The sequence below is a fragment of the Neopsephotus bourkii genome, unplaced genomic scaffold (assembly GCF_033783945.1).
Source record: "Neopsephotus bourkii isolate Nb327-2 ecotype Australia unplaced genomic scaffold, CSIRO-AGI_Nbou_v1 NB_1785, whole genome shotgun sequence".
In the NCBI taxonomy this organism is placed as follows: domain Eukaryota; kingdom Metazoa; phylum Chordata; class Aves; order Psittaciformes; family Psittacidae; genus Neopsephotus; species Neopsephotus bourkii.
Window position 1 is genome coordinate 1,173,960 of NW_026902259.1, and position 16,466 is coordinate 1,190,425.

Consider the following 16,466-nt stretch of genomic DNA (forward strand, 5'->3'; position numbering starts at 1 on the left):
CCTAAGTGGGTGTTATGTTCTAGACGAGGTGATCCCATCAAGAAAGGTAACTTTTTTTTTGCTTGTTCTCAATCAATTTACAGAGTCATGTATGAAGACATTGCAGTCAGTTAACACTGAAGTGACAGAGTTGTGAATGGGTATACAAAGCCCTGTAGCACACAGGCCTTATATTTTTCTGTCCAAACCTACTTGACCACTGCTACCCTATCTATGGTGTATTTGATCAAACGTCCCTTTTTATGAGGTGCCTCATCATAGACGCATGACTGTTATGGCTTTAAAATATGTTTAGGGACAGAACCCCTTGCTATATTTGTGCAAGCCTAAATTATTTATGTTATGTCACAAATAATAAATCAACTCATCACCATTTTACAGTTGAAAATCTCCTTGCACAGGCATGTGAGGTTGTAAAGTTTGATGATCTACTATTCTGTCATAAATTCAGCCATTATCTTGGCAGCATATTTTCTGGTGTGTCTTTTTCTAGTGCTAAGAGTAAATAATTATGTCAAAGTATATATGTGAAAAGAGGTCTTTGTATCCTGTCTCAAAATGTTTATAGAATACCTTGTTGGAGATTTTTAACAAAATGTTGAAATAAAGAGTTGCATGACCGAAGTAAGAAATTAGACAGAAGGTAATAATGTAAGATTTAACATCTGTAATTTTCTTCTTAGTTCCTAAGGACTTTAAGGCAATCATTGCTTTTCAGAGGAACAATTTTAGGAAGTGAAAGGGGATAAGGTTACAGATTTAAAAGAAAGGAGGTGATCTAGATTTACCCGTGTTCTTCTGACTGACACCTAGGAAGAAAGCTTCAGTGTTCCTCTTTATGTGTTTTCTGTGCAGGCAGTGTGTCTTCAGAACCAAGTCCTGCTCTATCTTTGCTGCTAAATTTTTTTACTCTCTATTAAAGAAACATAGACCCGGAGTCCTGTGTCACATAAAATGTTTGCTGCCTGGCTAATCACCTTTCCCTGTCACTGACATTACAAATCTGTTTACATGCATCTTTCTTCAGCATACAACATATGTATCTGTGGGAATGTAGCACACTATGTAAAGACTTGCTTATCCCTTAATTGAAGTAAGCAGACCAATCCAAAGGCTATTGAAACCAATTTGAAAACATCCATTGATTTCAGCTGACCTCAGGTCATGGCTTGTGGGAGTTTTATTGCTGCCTTTAGTGAGAGTATGCGTTGGACAGAGGAAGGTAAACATAGTGGATAGATGTTAGCACAAACTTAACAGTTTTAAAATACCCAGTGTCTCTGTTTCCCCTTGCTAAATATTATAGTACAAAACAGTTTGTCAATGTTAAAAGGCCACAATTTGATCTCCTTCTCCATTATATAGTACTGCTGTGTTTATAAGCTTTCCTGTTCAGAAAATATTTGTGATGTGTTGCTCTTAGAAACAGGAAAAAAACAGTGGTAAAAATAGGAAAAATTCTATAAAACTTACTGGCTTCGCTGGGAGTTCCTCATGAGTAAGAGGTTTAAGATATGTCTCAAAATTAAAAATAAAATGCCAGGAGCTCACAATTGCACTGTAGAATCTGTGTGCATAAAAGAAAGAAATAAAAGGTTGTTTTCATTAGAAAAAATGGTTCTAAACACAAGGGGAGAAAAACATTACTCAAACTATAACAAATACTTTGATCATCTTCTTAAATTTCAAGGCATTTCTTTTTAAGTTTCCCTCTAATTTTAATGTCTTTATTTCTAGACTTCACTTTTAACATGGAGATTTGAATGAAAAATAAACAACGTCCCACAAATACTGTCAAAGATACACTTCCAAAAGTATTATTATTTTGCATTTATGGCATGGTATTCTTAGAATAACCTAGATTCTGTGATATGTGGATATTTCATTCTAGTTAACTAATTTTAGTAAAATAATAGTCATATATTTAGTAATATATATAATATATATAGTAAATATAATATTTGTTAGGAATACTAAGGTAGACTCAACATGGTGGGAGCCATAGATAAAAGGTGCATTAAAGCATTTCAAATTCAATCATTAGGTTTCATTGCACCCATCTGTTACCAGAAAATATAATTGGCAACTTGATTCATTGACCTTTAACTGTTATTTTGGACCATGGTGTTTGTTTTTTTTTTAATCCATATTTTCATGTTAGACCTAGGGAGTTAATTTGATAAGGGAATGCCCAGTACATTTTAATGCAATTACTTTTTTTTTTTTCTTTTTTTGGTAATATAATCAGGTTTAATGGTCTGTTGTATATTCTGCTAATCCAGTCAAAGTAGTTATTTAATATTGAATATGGTTAAAAGCAACTAATGTTCAACTTCATTAAGGCTTCTATTAAATAGAAGACTTGCTGAACTTCTACTATTTCTTAATGCATGAGCTACTACCTCTTATTAGTCATTTCCAGGGATTTCTGTTACACTAGTATTATACTTACAAGCTTCAGTTCCACCAACATTATGCAGCACGTTACAAAACTGTGGAACCCTTAATATTTTTCTCCTAAAATGTATTTTATCTCTTTCCTTTTGTTTTCGGGAACAGATATTATCTTGTGCCAGTGGGGTTCAGTGCATACATCTCTTACCTAGTTCTATATGTGTGGCATACAGCTAGACTGTCTTATAAAATTACAGCATTACTTAGAGCAAGCAGGAAACATAGCATGATAAATGAGGGTGATTTAATGTTTTCTCAGCAATGGTAAACAATTATACTATTCTGTCATCTGAAGTTTATGCAATGGAAAAAAGTGATTACAGGTGTTTCTTTACAGAATAGGGTATAATTCCTGAAATGTTTATGTAATATAGAGACAGATGTATGTAACCTAACCTTATAATCCCATCTCACAGCTTTCCCATATACTGGGGAGCTCGATAAATAGGAAGCCGATTATATTGGCAGTATAACTCCATTAATAGGATTTGGATTTGCCTTATTGACAAACCAGTACTGTTAATATGATCCAGTATATTAAATTGACAGGAAAACTGGAGCAATAGAATGTATCTGCAGCCTAATTGACAGGGAAGCTCTTTCAGAAGGTTCTTAATGTGTTTTTTATTGACTGAGTAGCTTCAGTAAGTACATATCATTGGTGAACAGTGTAAATATATTGGATGCAACTGTACTAGCAGATTCAGGTGAAGCAGTTATTCTGTTTACCCATACTTCCATCTTTACTTTGATATAAGTTGTATCAAGCTCTCTTGTAAGATCTTCACAAATGCCTCTTAAAGCACCAGTCTAACTGTTCATAATGCTCACTGGCATTTGACAAGTTGTGAATTATTTTAAAAGTGTTTATCATTTTTAAATGAATAGAGGTAAGGCAGAGCAATGCAATAATGTGTCATGAATTTCATTATGTTTGTTTATTGATGCTATGATAGCAGAAGCAGAACTATTGTACTTTCAGCTCTAGCTCTTTCTGTGTTGTAATGTTTGGCACCACTTCCTAAGTTCTAATCTTGCACCTTCTCCAAAAAGTAGTTCCTCTGAAGAACTCATATTGCAGTTACTTTTTCACAGTCCCATTTGACAACTTTTCACATTCTCTTCCCAGATCATGTTAATTTCATTAGATACTTAAATTTCTTGTTTCTTGAGCGCAAAATAAAACGAAGCTCAGAAAACTGAAACAATTGTGAAGCAAAGAGAGATTTGAGTTTGGTCCAGAAAACCTTCTTGATTACCCTCTCAGTAGAAAAAGTTTTTGGGTTCAGCTTCCAGACATTTTCCTCATCCCCAGAGACAAGTTTGTCCGTAAACACATCTGCTCTGGCAGAGGAGTTGAGGGCTTTTGTTAAAATGAGCTCCCCACCAACAGAGGCAAGCTAGTTCCTGAAATACTTCAATATTTTGTATCACAAAATCTGATCAGGGTCTGGCTCCATCCCTCTTTCTGAGTGTCTTTTAATTCTCCTTTTTTTCCAGGGTTACTTAAAAATATATCAATCTATAGTGATCTTTTTAGCTGCTTCAGTCTTCAGGCTTGGTGCAGCCATCAGGTGAGAGGAATCTCCATTGGGCCCTGTGCATTCTAATGCTTTCACTGTATTAAATCCCTTCAGTCTGAGCTTCTTTTGTGTCTTTTGCATTGAAGAGTAAACTGTTCTAAAATTTAAGAAATAATTGTTTTAACTAAGCCAGTAGTGCAAACAACTGAAATACCTAGAATACCTTAGCATGAAAGCTTAAGCAATAAATGAATGATAATTTGTTTTGGTAACAGCCATGGTACTCGCTAAGAGAAAATAGTACACAGACTAGGCATTTATTATTGTGAGAATTTGTACTCCTTCACTTACAGGAAAGGATGGCAGTCTCTGCTCCTAGAGCTTCACTTTTCAGAAGTCACTCAGGTCGTTTGACTGAATAGCTCAAGACCTCTTTCAGTTTTGCTCACAGTTTTGGTTTTCTCAGTCAAGAGAAAGAGAAAACATGAGCCATCAACACTGTTCAGTAAAGAGTACAGCAGCCTGGTGAACGATACTGCCTTCTGTACCTGACTGCTTTTGTTGCCCTGTGTACCTGACTGCTTTTGTTGCCCTGTGTACCTGACTGCTTTTGTTGCCCTGTGTTTTTAATGTGCTTTTGAAGAATGTTACATATGTCAGAAATTCACATAAACACACTGTAGGTCTTTTAACATCAAAATACACATTTTGCAGCAACTGTGAAACTTCCCAAATATGTACATGTCACTTATTATCAACAAGAGTGGAGAACACATATTAGGACAGGATCTGTTAATACAGCTTATTTAATTTTGTCTTTCAAAAAGGTAAAATAACTTACTAGAAGTTTATGCCCATCTTTTGGGGGTGTGTGTTGTTTGATTGGTTTTTTTTTTTTGTTCTGGTGGTTTTTTTTGGTTGTTGTTGTTTTTTTGTGGGTTTGTTTGCTATTGGGCTAATGAAATTTCTTAATGAAGTAAGTCTTGTGCACTGAAAAACTGTTGCTTCAGGCTAAGTATATACACTCACTGGCAGTCTTATACCGAAGAGCCTTTGTGAAAAACTGTACTATGATGACAAACTGTTCCTAACAAAATAAAGGCAATTGTCTTTTCCTTCAAAACTAGATTTGGCAAAATACAATTCTGTTGTCTTCAGAAGTGATTCCCATTATATAAGATCTTTGTTTCATGAGGGAAGGAAGACTGCTTGGAATTAAGGTTTTCAAGAAAAGACACAGAAGATGCTTGAGATAGATAGTAAATGGCAGTCTGATAAAGGGGAGAGATGTTTCATTTGATTTTTGTGTTTAATTTTTAATTAAAAAGAATTAAAGTCAGCAGAGACATTTTGCTTTATTATAGTTCCACATATGAACACCTCCTAAAATGGAGTTGCACTGAATCATTTCTCAAAATGTGATACTTGTTCTTGCAATTCTGAGAAAAAATTATGAATATTCTAGTAATCTAGTACTCATAAATCTGATTAATGTCTGACTTTTTTATAATTTAAAATACATCTTTCTCTAATATGACAATTATTTCTGGGCACAATTTGTCAAGAACACTTAAGTATTGCATTTCTCTCTCTCTCTTCCCATCTTATTCTATCTTACTTTTTCTATCTTCAGTTATGTTGATTTTAAGATTTTTTACTTTTTCTTTTTTAGGAGACTGACATGTCAAGTTGAAAACTTTTATTTTCTCTAATTTTATTCAAACAGTATAAAACACACCAAAGAGTAGTAGAAATCTCCATAAGTGTGGTGTAATGAAATTTTTGCTTAAAAAGAGAAAAAGGAAGTAGTTAAAAAACTTGAAGTTTTAATACCCAGCCTGCTTTTTATATGAATTCTCCAAAGCAGAAACCCTGGCAGGTCCTCTACTGTTGTCTTACTGAGCAGTAGTAGAACGCCTGAAATCTGATTAATATGGGGCTGTAATTTTAATCCTGATATTTTTTTCTAAAAAAAAAAAAAAAAAAAAAAGTATGTGTGCAAATGCGCAATGGAATTTCTTTTCATTTATAAAAATACCAAAACATTTCAGCAGAAGTAAACACAAACACCTTGTGAACATAAATTTATGGAAAAAGAAAAAAGGAAAAGAGATTAATGTATCCCACTGCTAAAAATACTCCCTATAATTCATTGTGTAATGCTTTTCTGAGGCTCGTTCAAACTGTTGTTTTCACATATTTATCTTTTTTTTCTTCTCTTAAGAGAATATTTAAAGTTAATAGCTCTTGTGAGGAGTTTGTTTCTGATACTCTGGTTTTTTGCCTTAGTTTTTCATATTCCTTTTTCTAATTCAAACTTTTGGAAATCATATCCATTCTAGAATTAATTAGTAGAACCTTAACAGTTGACTTTCAAACTTCTGAATGGCTTTATTTTGAATTTATAAAATTCAGTATTTCAAATTCACCATGGGAGGCAAATACTTAGCAAAAATTGTAGATAATCTAGGCCCCTGGGCAAGCTCTAACATATGTAATAGAATGAATAGTTTTATAGACTCTTGATGATAGCACTTGAAGGACGTTCTACATGTTGCTTATTCAAACACTAGCCAGTAAATAATTTTTCAAGTTACACTATTAAACTAAATCAATCATATTGTCACATCTGAAACTCCATACCAGTAAAAGTGTAATTTGCACAGAATTAATTGGCCTGTCCTTTAACATTTTTTCTGTTCAACTTTCTGACAGAAAAGATAATATGATCAAACTGAACGTTACTTTCTGTTTTAAATTTTGGTAGCTTTTAAGAGGTATACATTCATTCTGATCTCTTTCAAAATGACATTTTTTAGATTCATCTTTCTGAGAGAGCTGTACTAAAAGTATGTAAAGAATTCCTCAGGATTTTTCTGCAACATCACAGTAATGGCAGTGTTCCTGAAAATTCAGATTTATGGTAGGGTCATGTATAAGGACAGATGGAAGAAAGTATTTTTAAGTAGTCACTGTAACAACTGCTAAAAAGTATATCTGTTGAATGGTTTAACAACATATTCTCACTGGAGAGACTGGTTCCATTAATCTGTGAAAATGAACCATAATACCAGGACCTCTTCTCTACTGGATCTATGGACATATGTGAATGACATCGCAGACTTTAATTCTCTATTATCTAACCAGGGCAGTGGACAGTTTTACTTTTGCCTTAGCTTTAGCGACTTTTTGTCCTAGTATGTTTTCTTCCTACTGAAAAGCTTCTGTTTTAGTAGCTGGTGACCTAATTGATACTCCAGCCCTCAGCCTTGTATTGCAGAGAGTAAATATGTCTTTGACGTTTAAATCCATTATTCTTAGAGCTAGATCGTTTCTGGGGCATTTCTTGAAGGAGGGTGAGGATGGCACCTGCTTTATTTTGTTCTTCAGCAGGTTACCAGTGCTGGAATTTGAGTATTTTTTGGTTATTAGGATATTTTAATTCTATGTAAATCACTTCTGATATGATGCATCTTACTAAGCTTTAGCTGTTATACTGAACATCTCTCTCGTCATTTAGATTTTCCAATAGCTTTTGGTGAAAGTAATTTCCAGGAACAGTATGTACCTAAAACTCAATGCCTAAAATAGGTTGAATTACAGAGTTATCTTAGCTGATTGTCTTGGGATATGTGACTAGATTTTAAATTGTTGCCAGCAGGTGAACTGAAACCTACTTTAAAACTGGAGGCAAATAAAGAGCCCAGTGGTTTTGATTTCCTAGAAGGGGCTGTTTACCCAGAGAAGAAGAGAGAGTTTATTTGCTGTTGATAGATTCTTAAAGTAGCACTCATTTCTTAGAGTTACAGCTATGCAATGTAAACAGGTATGATTAATGCATGAGCTGGAACATGTAATGTCACTTCCATAGATGTTAAGGTGTGAAAGTTTTAAGTATATGACCTCTCACTTCAACTGGTATTAAAAAAAAAAAAGTGTTTAATGGAGTTAGACATTCATCCCTCTGTAAGCCGTTGTGAGGCTCGCCCTTCTAAGATTCTCCTAAACTGCCTAGCCTTAAAATTAAATATTTCGTATTATCCCAATCTTTGTATAGATAATAACATGCTGCCTGTATTTTGAAGTATACTCTTACAACATCATAATTCCATAGTCCCTAGGAGAAGATCTAATGCTTTGAGAGCAAAAGGAAAATCATTCAGTTGAGCTCTGTGGTTGTATATAGTTACTGTATATAGTTATTAAGTATTTACATTTTTGGTTTGCAGCAGTGAACCCACTGTAACATGAAGCCCAACTTTTTGTATTGTTGCAAAATATAACATGAAGGAAATTGGTCAAATTATTATGAAGTTAAAGGTCATTAATGATTATCATAAATACTGAATTTCTCAGAAGCAGCTCCCATTTATAGGATGGCAGCTAAGATGCGGTCATAATTTATATTTTAAAATTTATGTCTTGGATAGTCCAAGGTGTGCAAAATGCTGGTTTTTGTTAGTTGTTTGTTTGTTTTTTTTGTACTATGAAAATACAGAAACAAAAAGTATGACCAGTTCTTACTGTGGTACAGCTTTTAGATAAGTTCTTAGCACCATCTTTAAGGATGTGCTATAATTAATTCCAAGGCAAAAGTCTGACTTTTCCAGTAGAAGAGAATTTATGAAAAGGAAGTTTATAGCAGGCATTTTGCCTTACAATGAAATGAAAAATGGAAATGTTGATTCTACTAACAGCTGTGTTTAGGAGGAGGCAGATGTCTTACATAAGTAAAAGCATAAGGTCAGTTTTCCTGGACATCTCTTTGAGATATTAGACCTAGAAGACAGATGTGAATTCTGCAATTATAAAGGTTTATTTGGGTTGAGAAGTACTGGGCTCTGTGAGTGTCATGGTGATTATATGTCTATATACATGAGGTAGATTTGCTGCACACAAGAGAGATGTTATCTTACATTTTGCTGCAAGAAAAGAATAAACAGAAGAATTTAGGCTGCTTCTGAAATATCATGTGCTATATTTAAAAGATTACATCTAAGAATGCTGAAATATTTTTATGCCTTCATTCCCTCCTTTTTTCTGTTGTTTTGATTTGGTTTTTTTGTTGTTGTTGTTTTAAATGCTTGAAAGATGTTGTTACAGCGAGCTTTTATTCTAATTGCCTACACTAAGACCAGGATCTTGTCTGGTCTTGAGCCCAAAGTACTAAACTGCACTGTTAACTGAAGTGGCTAGATTTAAAAAAAAATGGATACCTGTAGCTGAAATCATCAGCTTCTGAAACACTGTCTTTGAAAAACGGTGACACAACACTGAATTTGATATCCCATATGTTCAGAATTCTCTTTCTGTAATATGGCATATTGTTTGATTCCTTAGGCAGTATTTAAGAACTTTCATATGCCCATCTTTCAATAATGCTGCTAAAGAACAAGTCTCTAGTTGAACTCAGACACCCAAATTAGTATTTCCAAGTTATGCCAAATTCTGATATGATAAGAAATAATTTAGAGTTATAGGTAAAGGTGTTTTATGCTATATATTGTAAACAGATGAGCAAAACCTGATTCTGGTGTACTGTTTATCATAAAAGATAATTCAATGATAAAGCATCAGATTATTTTTTGTAATGACATATACTATGTCATTACAAAAATGTATGCACTCCATATTTCAAATTAGAAACAACTTTAAAATATGACCACAGTGTGTGTTGCAATCCTAATTCTTGAACCAAAAACTTTAATTAGGAACAAGAAAGTACAGTATTAATTGACTTCATACATGCTGAAGAGAAGATAATTATTTATTTTCTGTCCCTTTCTTAAATTAAACAAGATATTCATGCATATGAGAATGTTTGTTTCACATGTACATTGAGACAGGCAAGTGGCTATGTATTTTTTGTTGCAAACAGCAATGACTGTTAAATTCCAGATGTAAGTTCATGCTTCTTTTCCAAGATCCAATAATACAACCATACAAGAAAAAACGAATATTTCTGATTACCACCTAACCTATAAAACAAAAACAAAGCTAAAAAAAAAAAAAAAAAAGGGGGAGTGGAGGCTGGCACGGAAAACCAAATATCTGAGAGACCAGTGGAAACACTTGTGTAACATTAAACCTTACCTTGGGCCTTTTGCTTCATTAATTTCCTGTGTTACCAATACTGATATGCTAGATGCTGTTGCAAAACTCATAGCTGGTGCAAAGAAGGGTGGTGTGGCATGAAGTGATACAGAAAACAGTAGAAGCTCTGTCACTAGGTCAGCTGCAAGAAGAAGTGACGTGTGTGAATGTACAGTATGTGGAGTTTTGTGAAAGATGCAGTCTCTCTTCCTCCCAAAGAACTTCAGCTGATGATACAAGGGGAATTCAGATCCCTTTGGCAGGACTCCATGTTGGTCTGGATGCTGTAAATACTTCTGCTTCTACAGCTACTTAGCTCATGTTGCTAAAAATATACTCATGACAGACAATGAAAGTATCTTCTTTTAAAAACTACTTATCTACAGCTATCATTTAATATTTTTGTCTGCATGTGCGGTTCTCATTATTCTGATAAAGCTATTAATACTGATGAAAATTAGAGAAAATCCAAATATTTTCATACATGCACTTTTCCAGTAACATTTAAGAAAACCCACAGCTAACCAGCTGTAAATTTTCTTGTTTTTTTGGTTGTTTTTGTTGTTTTGTTTTTTTTTTAATTCAAGAGCAATATAGCAATACATGAAATTGTATCACAGCAGTAAAGGCTTCAGAATCCCATTAGGTGATGTAATTATGATTAAAAATTAGAATTATTGAATAATTCACTTTTGTAATATGCAAAAGTAATTTTTTCTCTCATTTTCAATAACCATCAGTCTTAATATCTAACTAATGAAAAAGCATAAACAGTGTCATCTGTCAAGTTACTAACAGAGAATGCCACTTGTTGGAGCCTCATTGTTTACTTTAGCAGGTAATTTGTGGACCGGAATCATTTAATTGTTCTGAGCACATAATTACATGCCAGCCTTTTCCAATCTAATTAAAATGTACAAATCTGAAGATTAAGGGAATTTTTGAATTATTAATCATTTCTCCTCTAGGAAATCTTGTTGCTCTGCAGGAGATTTGTCCAGTGTACAACTATACGTATTTTTTTCCTTTTCTTTCACAGACAGACAATTTTCCCGCAGAGCCCAATTACATGGGCAGCAGGCAGCAGTTTGTTCAAAGGTAAGGCCTATTAAATAACTTTTTCGGCTTCCCCATTTGCATTCTTGTCAAAATTGCTTTGCCAGAGAGTACAATTCAACTTAGAACAAGTAAATACAACTATATCTCTCTCTCTTTTTCTTTTTTTTATTTTCTTCTTTTTTTTTTTTTTTTTTTTTTTAATGTATATTTCAGTAGCTCCACGTTCAAGGATCCAGAAAGAGCCAGCTTGAGGGACAGCGGGCATGGGGACAGTGATCAGGCTGACAGTGACCAAGACACTAACAAAGGCTCCTGCTGTGACATGTCTGTTAGGGAGGCACTCAAGATGAAAACTACTTCAACTAAAAGCCAGCTACTTGAACAAGGTGAGTGAAGCCTCCAATGCTTACAAAAGCGTAAAATTTAAGCTGTCGTTATAAACCTATTAGTATTGCAGTCGTACTTTATCAAGGAATAGCCCAATGATAATATTATCAGAAAAAAAAAAAAAAAAGTAAATCTTGCAGGTAGCTCAGAGCAAAGAAAGCTCAGTATCTTTCAGAATGAACATGAAATGGAACTGCAAGTATCCAAAGCACATTAGAAAAAAAAAAAAGAGTAAAAAAAAAATAGTACTTTTCTAAAATGATTAGAATATACTTTTTCTCTACTGGCATTGCCTGTGATATATTATACACAGTCCTTATGCTAAAGTGTGCTTTGGAAATTCAAACTAGACATGACTGCAACAGATAAAAAGACACCAGTCATTTACATTCCTCACATAGTTTGGAGAAGAGGAAAAAAGGCCTGGGATATCAGATGAGTAAAAATGGTTCAGAAGTTATTTTCATTTAATGGATGTATTTTACTATTTGCAATGTTGATTTCACGATTAATAGTAGCATGACAAGTGTAAAATAATATAGTCTGATTTTCTGTACAGTTTCATTTGCATCCTGTGAAAGTAACAAAGACAAGTTTCTGTGAAACATCTCAAATGACTTATGTCAGGATAATGACAGCACTCTCTGAAATCATTCATTCTGACAAACAAGCATGTTTATTTCCTCAGACTCTTTGTCCAAGTCATTTTTTTTTTTCCAGATATTTTTTATCTAATTATGAGGTCTTTTATTTCAAAAGAGACACTTCTTTTTCTAAAAGCACCAGACAAACCGAGTACTCCAGCTCTGTGTTTGTCTGTGTTTTGCTTCTAGGCTGTAAGCAATAAAGAAGCACACCACTGAATTAGTTTTACACGTGTTGTATGTCTACTGCTATTTTAGTTATTTGTGGGGAAGAGGATTCAGTGTTAAAGCAGTTAAAATATTAATAATTTAATTAATATTAAATTAATAAGAAGTTATATTTATAATTTAGCAGAAATATAAGATTTTTATGGATTGTTGATTAATTGGACATAGGTTTTTTTGCCTCTTAGCTAGTCTGATCTATAGTACAGTCATGATGTAAATATATGTTTAATTTTTCTGATCATGTTGGGATTGCAATATAATTTTTGCTGTGCAGAATATTTAGAATGTTGCAGTATAATTTATTGTGTATGCTTTTGAAGGTTGACCTTGTATATGACCTTATTTTCCAAGTAATAATGCCAGAAAGATTATTTTTCAGTGACCTTTTTGCCAAAGCAACTTTGTGCTTATAATTGGACATTGATCTGTGTAAAGATGCAGAACTGGACTTCTTTTTTTTTTTTTTAGAAGCTGTTTGAGTGTTTGTCTATTTTTTTTTCAGTTTTGTGCAAGAAACAGACAAAGTCTCTGGATTTTCTATTTTTTGGGGGGGGACGACGACTTTTTGTGTTTGGTTGGTTTTTTTTTTTTAAAGAGAACTGTGTGGCTGAGTTCATAATATTGTACTTTGTCCAATGTCATCAAGTCCAGCTCTGTCAAAAATATAAAAAATCTAGTAAGTAGATTCAGCCAATCGTTGCTATTTTCATTATAATGCAGAGTTATATGGAGGTTTGCACTTATCTGTATCTAGATGAGAGGCCATCACAAAACAACTTATTCCATTGTGTAATATGAATTACTCATATCTTGAACTGTGAATGTTAAGTTTCGTCTGCCACTGAACTGCTGCAGCAGGTGTTTATGTGAATTTCCCTGATGAGAAGAAAAAAAAAGAAAAAGAGAATGAGGCTTGAGAGATAAACTACTTTTTTTTTTTTTTTCAAAAATATAATTACAAATGACAATGATGTCCATTTGTTTACTTGTATGAAGTCTTCCATCTCAAGTGTGCTGTAATGAAATCATTGGCTATTAAAAAACCTGAACCTGCAGTGAGCAACTTATGGGGTTACAGAACATTGCAGTAACAAATGTAGGGCAATGCGGTGTTCCCAATGAAATCAATGATCACATGTCATTGATCTTAGTATGATTAGGGTTCTTAGCCCAAAGTAGCTTTTCTCTTTTGAAAGATTACAAAAAACCCTGCTTTCTCTACTCATAAGCCAAGTTGAAGGTGGGTGAAAAATACAGTATATGTGGTCAGGATTAAAAAAAAAAAAAAAGAATTGCATTTTCTGCAGAGAAGTGTTTTCCAGGAAAAGGAGACGGACAGCTTGCTAGAAACAGTTGTCTCTAGCAGTGCCTGAAGTAGTATCAGAAGTGATTATTGCTGTTTAAAGATATTTAAAATAGTTTAACTTCCGCTATTAGAACAGTGTTAATTTTAAGTCTTCTGACAGTTTTTGGAAAATGAACTGTGAATTCAGGATCTTGAGATTCTGAATTTAAAAATTAGTTAAGTTTGAGTTTGACATACTCTGTATGTAATTCCAAACATTGTTGTTATAGATCCAATTTGCATTAAACTAGTGAAAACAGGATATGATAAAACCTCAGTAATTTCACTGTTAAAACATTTGATTTCAAGGAAAGTATCTCCAGGTAACAAGTTCTGTCTAGTAGTGATTGTAAACATTTACACAAAAGGGAAAGAAAATGCAAATTACATATTATGAAATGCATAAGAAAGCTCATCACTTGACCTTAATGGACAGAAAGGGGGAAAAACCCCAATCTTATAAGATTTATCAGGATAGTAATTTTTGAGTTAAAATAAGTATGCTGCATTTTAGTTATCTCAACCATATATCCTCTTGGTGTGAATTCCCAGCCACTTTCTGCATAAAAACATCTAGCTGTCTCTTAAGCTTACTTATGCTATCTGAATCAGCTGTCTTACTAAGCAGCTTGTTCCATATGCCTACTACTCTTTCAACAGAATGACTTTAGATACTTTATTTTTTACCTCTCTTTTTTCATTTCTGCTGCTGAGACCTTACACCCTATCACTAGTTAGGACAGTTTGAAATCACCCTACTTAGACATCTTACAAGAATTAATAGTTTGAATACATCTGTCAAGTTACCCATTTGTTTCACCTGAAGTGTCATGTATTTTTCATATTTTATATTTAAATACCAAAATAATAATTTTTTGTTACAGTTTAAGCATAACAAGAATCTGCATTTTTTAATTGTCTAAAGCTGAAAATGATATCATAAATGATATCTACAAGGAAGGAGTACAAAAGCAATACGTACATTTTATACTTTTCTTAGTGAATCCTAGATATGTTTACCTTATAATCAGTAAAACAGTATAAAGTTATGGAATTTTTTTTTTTTTGTAGTTACTCATAAATCATTGCCTTTGTTAGATTTTCCCACGACCTTTTCCTTTTCATGTCATCGTTGAGTTTTAGCTTTATCACTGTGTATTACGTCTTTCTTTCACACATTTGCTTGCTCTTCAACTCTGCGTCTCATAGAAGGGGGATTTCTACTGGTGCTGCTGGCTTGATAGCATAGATGCCAAGAATAAATGAAAACTGGAGACACTTCCTTGGAGGAAAGGTAAAAGGAAAGCCTTCAGCATTGGTGTCAGAGACTCCTCCAGAGATAAAAATATAACTTAAAAATATAGTAGTGTTTTCTTTATCATCACAACAGAAATACATTTGCATTAGTTGTGATGCAGTCCTGTATGCAACAGTCTTAGGCATAAAAACTGTATCAGTGTTATAGAATCTTTATGGATATTGTCAACCCTTAAGTTTGTCTACTGAGCACGATGATAGAATGAGTCTGTGGTAACCTGCACATTTATATTCTCAATTTCTAATCAAGAATGATCCCTGAAATTGAGTATTCTGCATTATCTATCTGCAGCAGAGCAAAATTATCAGAGTTTTTATCAAGATTTTTTCTGACCCATACAGTGATTTTCTTGCCATAATCTTTCTTGAGTCTGTACCATAATTAAAATCCATTCTGTTTAACTGAGTGATAAGCAGTCTAGATCAGTAAATGCGGAAAGTTCATCAAACAAATTTCTACTGTCTGACATCATCCCCAGTGTTTTCCATGCCATTGGGGATAATGAGTTCTTTTATGAGTACATGAGCTTAATGAGATATTGGAAAAAGAAAATTGTGGAGAAATATTTATTTTTAAACTCCTCAAAGCTGGTGAAAGCCTCCACTGAGAAATTGACAGAGGCTGGGTGTCCCTCCAGAGCTGACACAACCTGTGAAATGTTTTGTTCAACTTTGCTTCCTCTGTAGGTTTTTTTTCCTTGAACAGAATATCTACTATCACATTCTTTCTGTGCTCAGAATGTGAACAGCTTCAGACTGCAGGACTTGTTCTGACACTGCCTAAAAGTCTTTATATCCAGCAATATCGTCCCTTCCATCTTGTTTGCCCTTAACATGGTCAGGTAAGATGCTAACTTTCTGTTGTATGTCAGGACATGCATTCAATACCCATTCTTTACTTTCATCTGTCTAATTTTTATCCAGGTAAGCTATACGAGCAACATAATAGTATTTAGAATCTCCTTTTTCTTAGTATGACAAAATTCAGACAACTCTTGTATCTACCAATTTCTATGTACTCAGAGTATTAAATATTTCTTTTTCCCTCTGTTGCAGTTATGTTGAATTTATTTCTGGGTTTAAGTTTTTAGTCTGTCTACTAGTTTGCCAGGCGATTTAGGTTCACTTTTCACATTTCAGTTATTTAAATGCTGAGTCTAGATTCGTGATTGACACTGTGTGACCTCAGGTTGAGTGATAATCAGGTGTATTTAGAAGCAGCGCCCAGTTAGTTTGATGCTTCCTCACTAGAGATGAGAGTATTCCCATGCATAGCTTCCCTTTGTAGTGTGCTCTTATATGTATATGAGCAGCTTTGGATTTCAAGTAAGGCTATCCAGGTGAAGAAAGAAGTTAAGGAAGCAGGTGTTTGTCCTAGAAGAAGTCAGAAAAGGAAGTGAAGTGGAATCCTAGCAG

At 33.8% G+C, this 16,466-nt stretch overlaps 1 protein-coding gene across 3 annotated transcripts in view; it reads left to right on the plus strand.

Annotated features, from left to right (window-relative positions):
- The window catches only part of PCDH17 (protocadherin 17), a 94,642-nt gene that overhangs the window by 20,057 nt on the left and 58,119 nt on the right, over positions 1 to 16,466 (plus strand). For 2 of the 3 annotated variants that reach the window (XM_061380055.1, XM_061380053.1), the window contains exons 3-4: positions 11,110 to 11,168; positions 11,343 to 11,515. In XM_061380055.1, coding sequence (XP_061236039.1) covers positions 11,110 to 11,168; positions 11,343 to 11,515 — 232 coding nt within the window. The remainder of the gene's footprint in view (positions 1 to 11,109; positions 11,169 to 11,342; positions 11,516 to 16,466) is intronic. The other variant, XM_061380054.1, reaches the window with a different exon arrangement.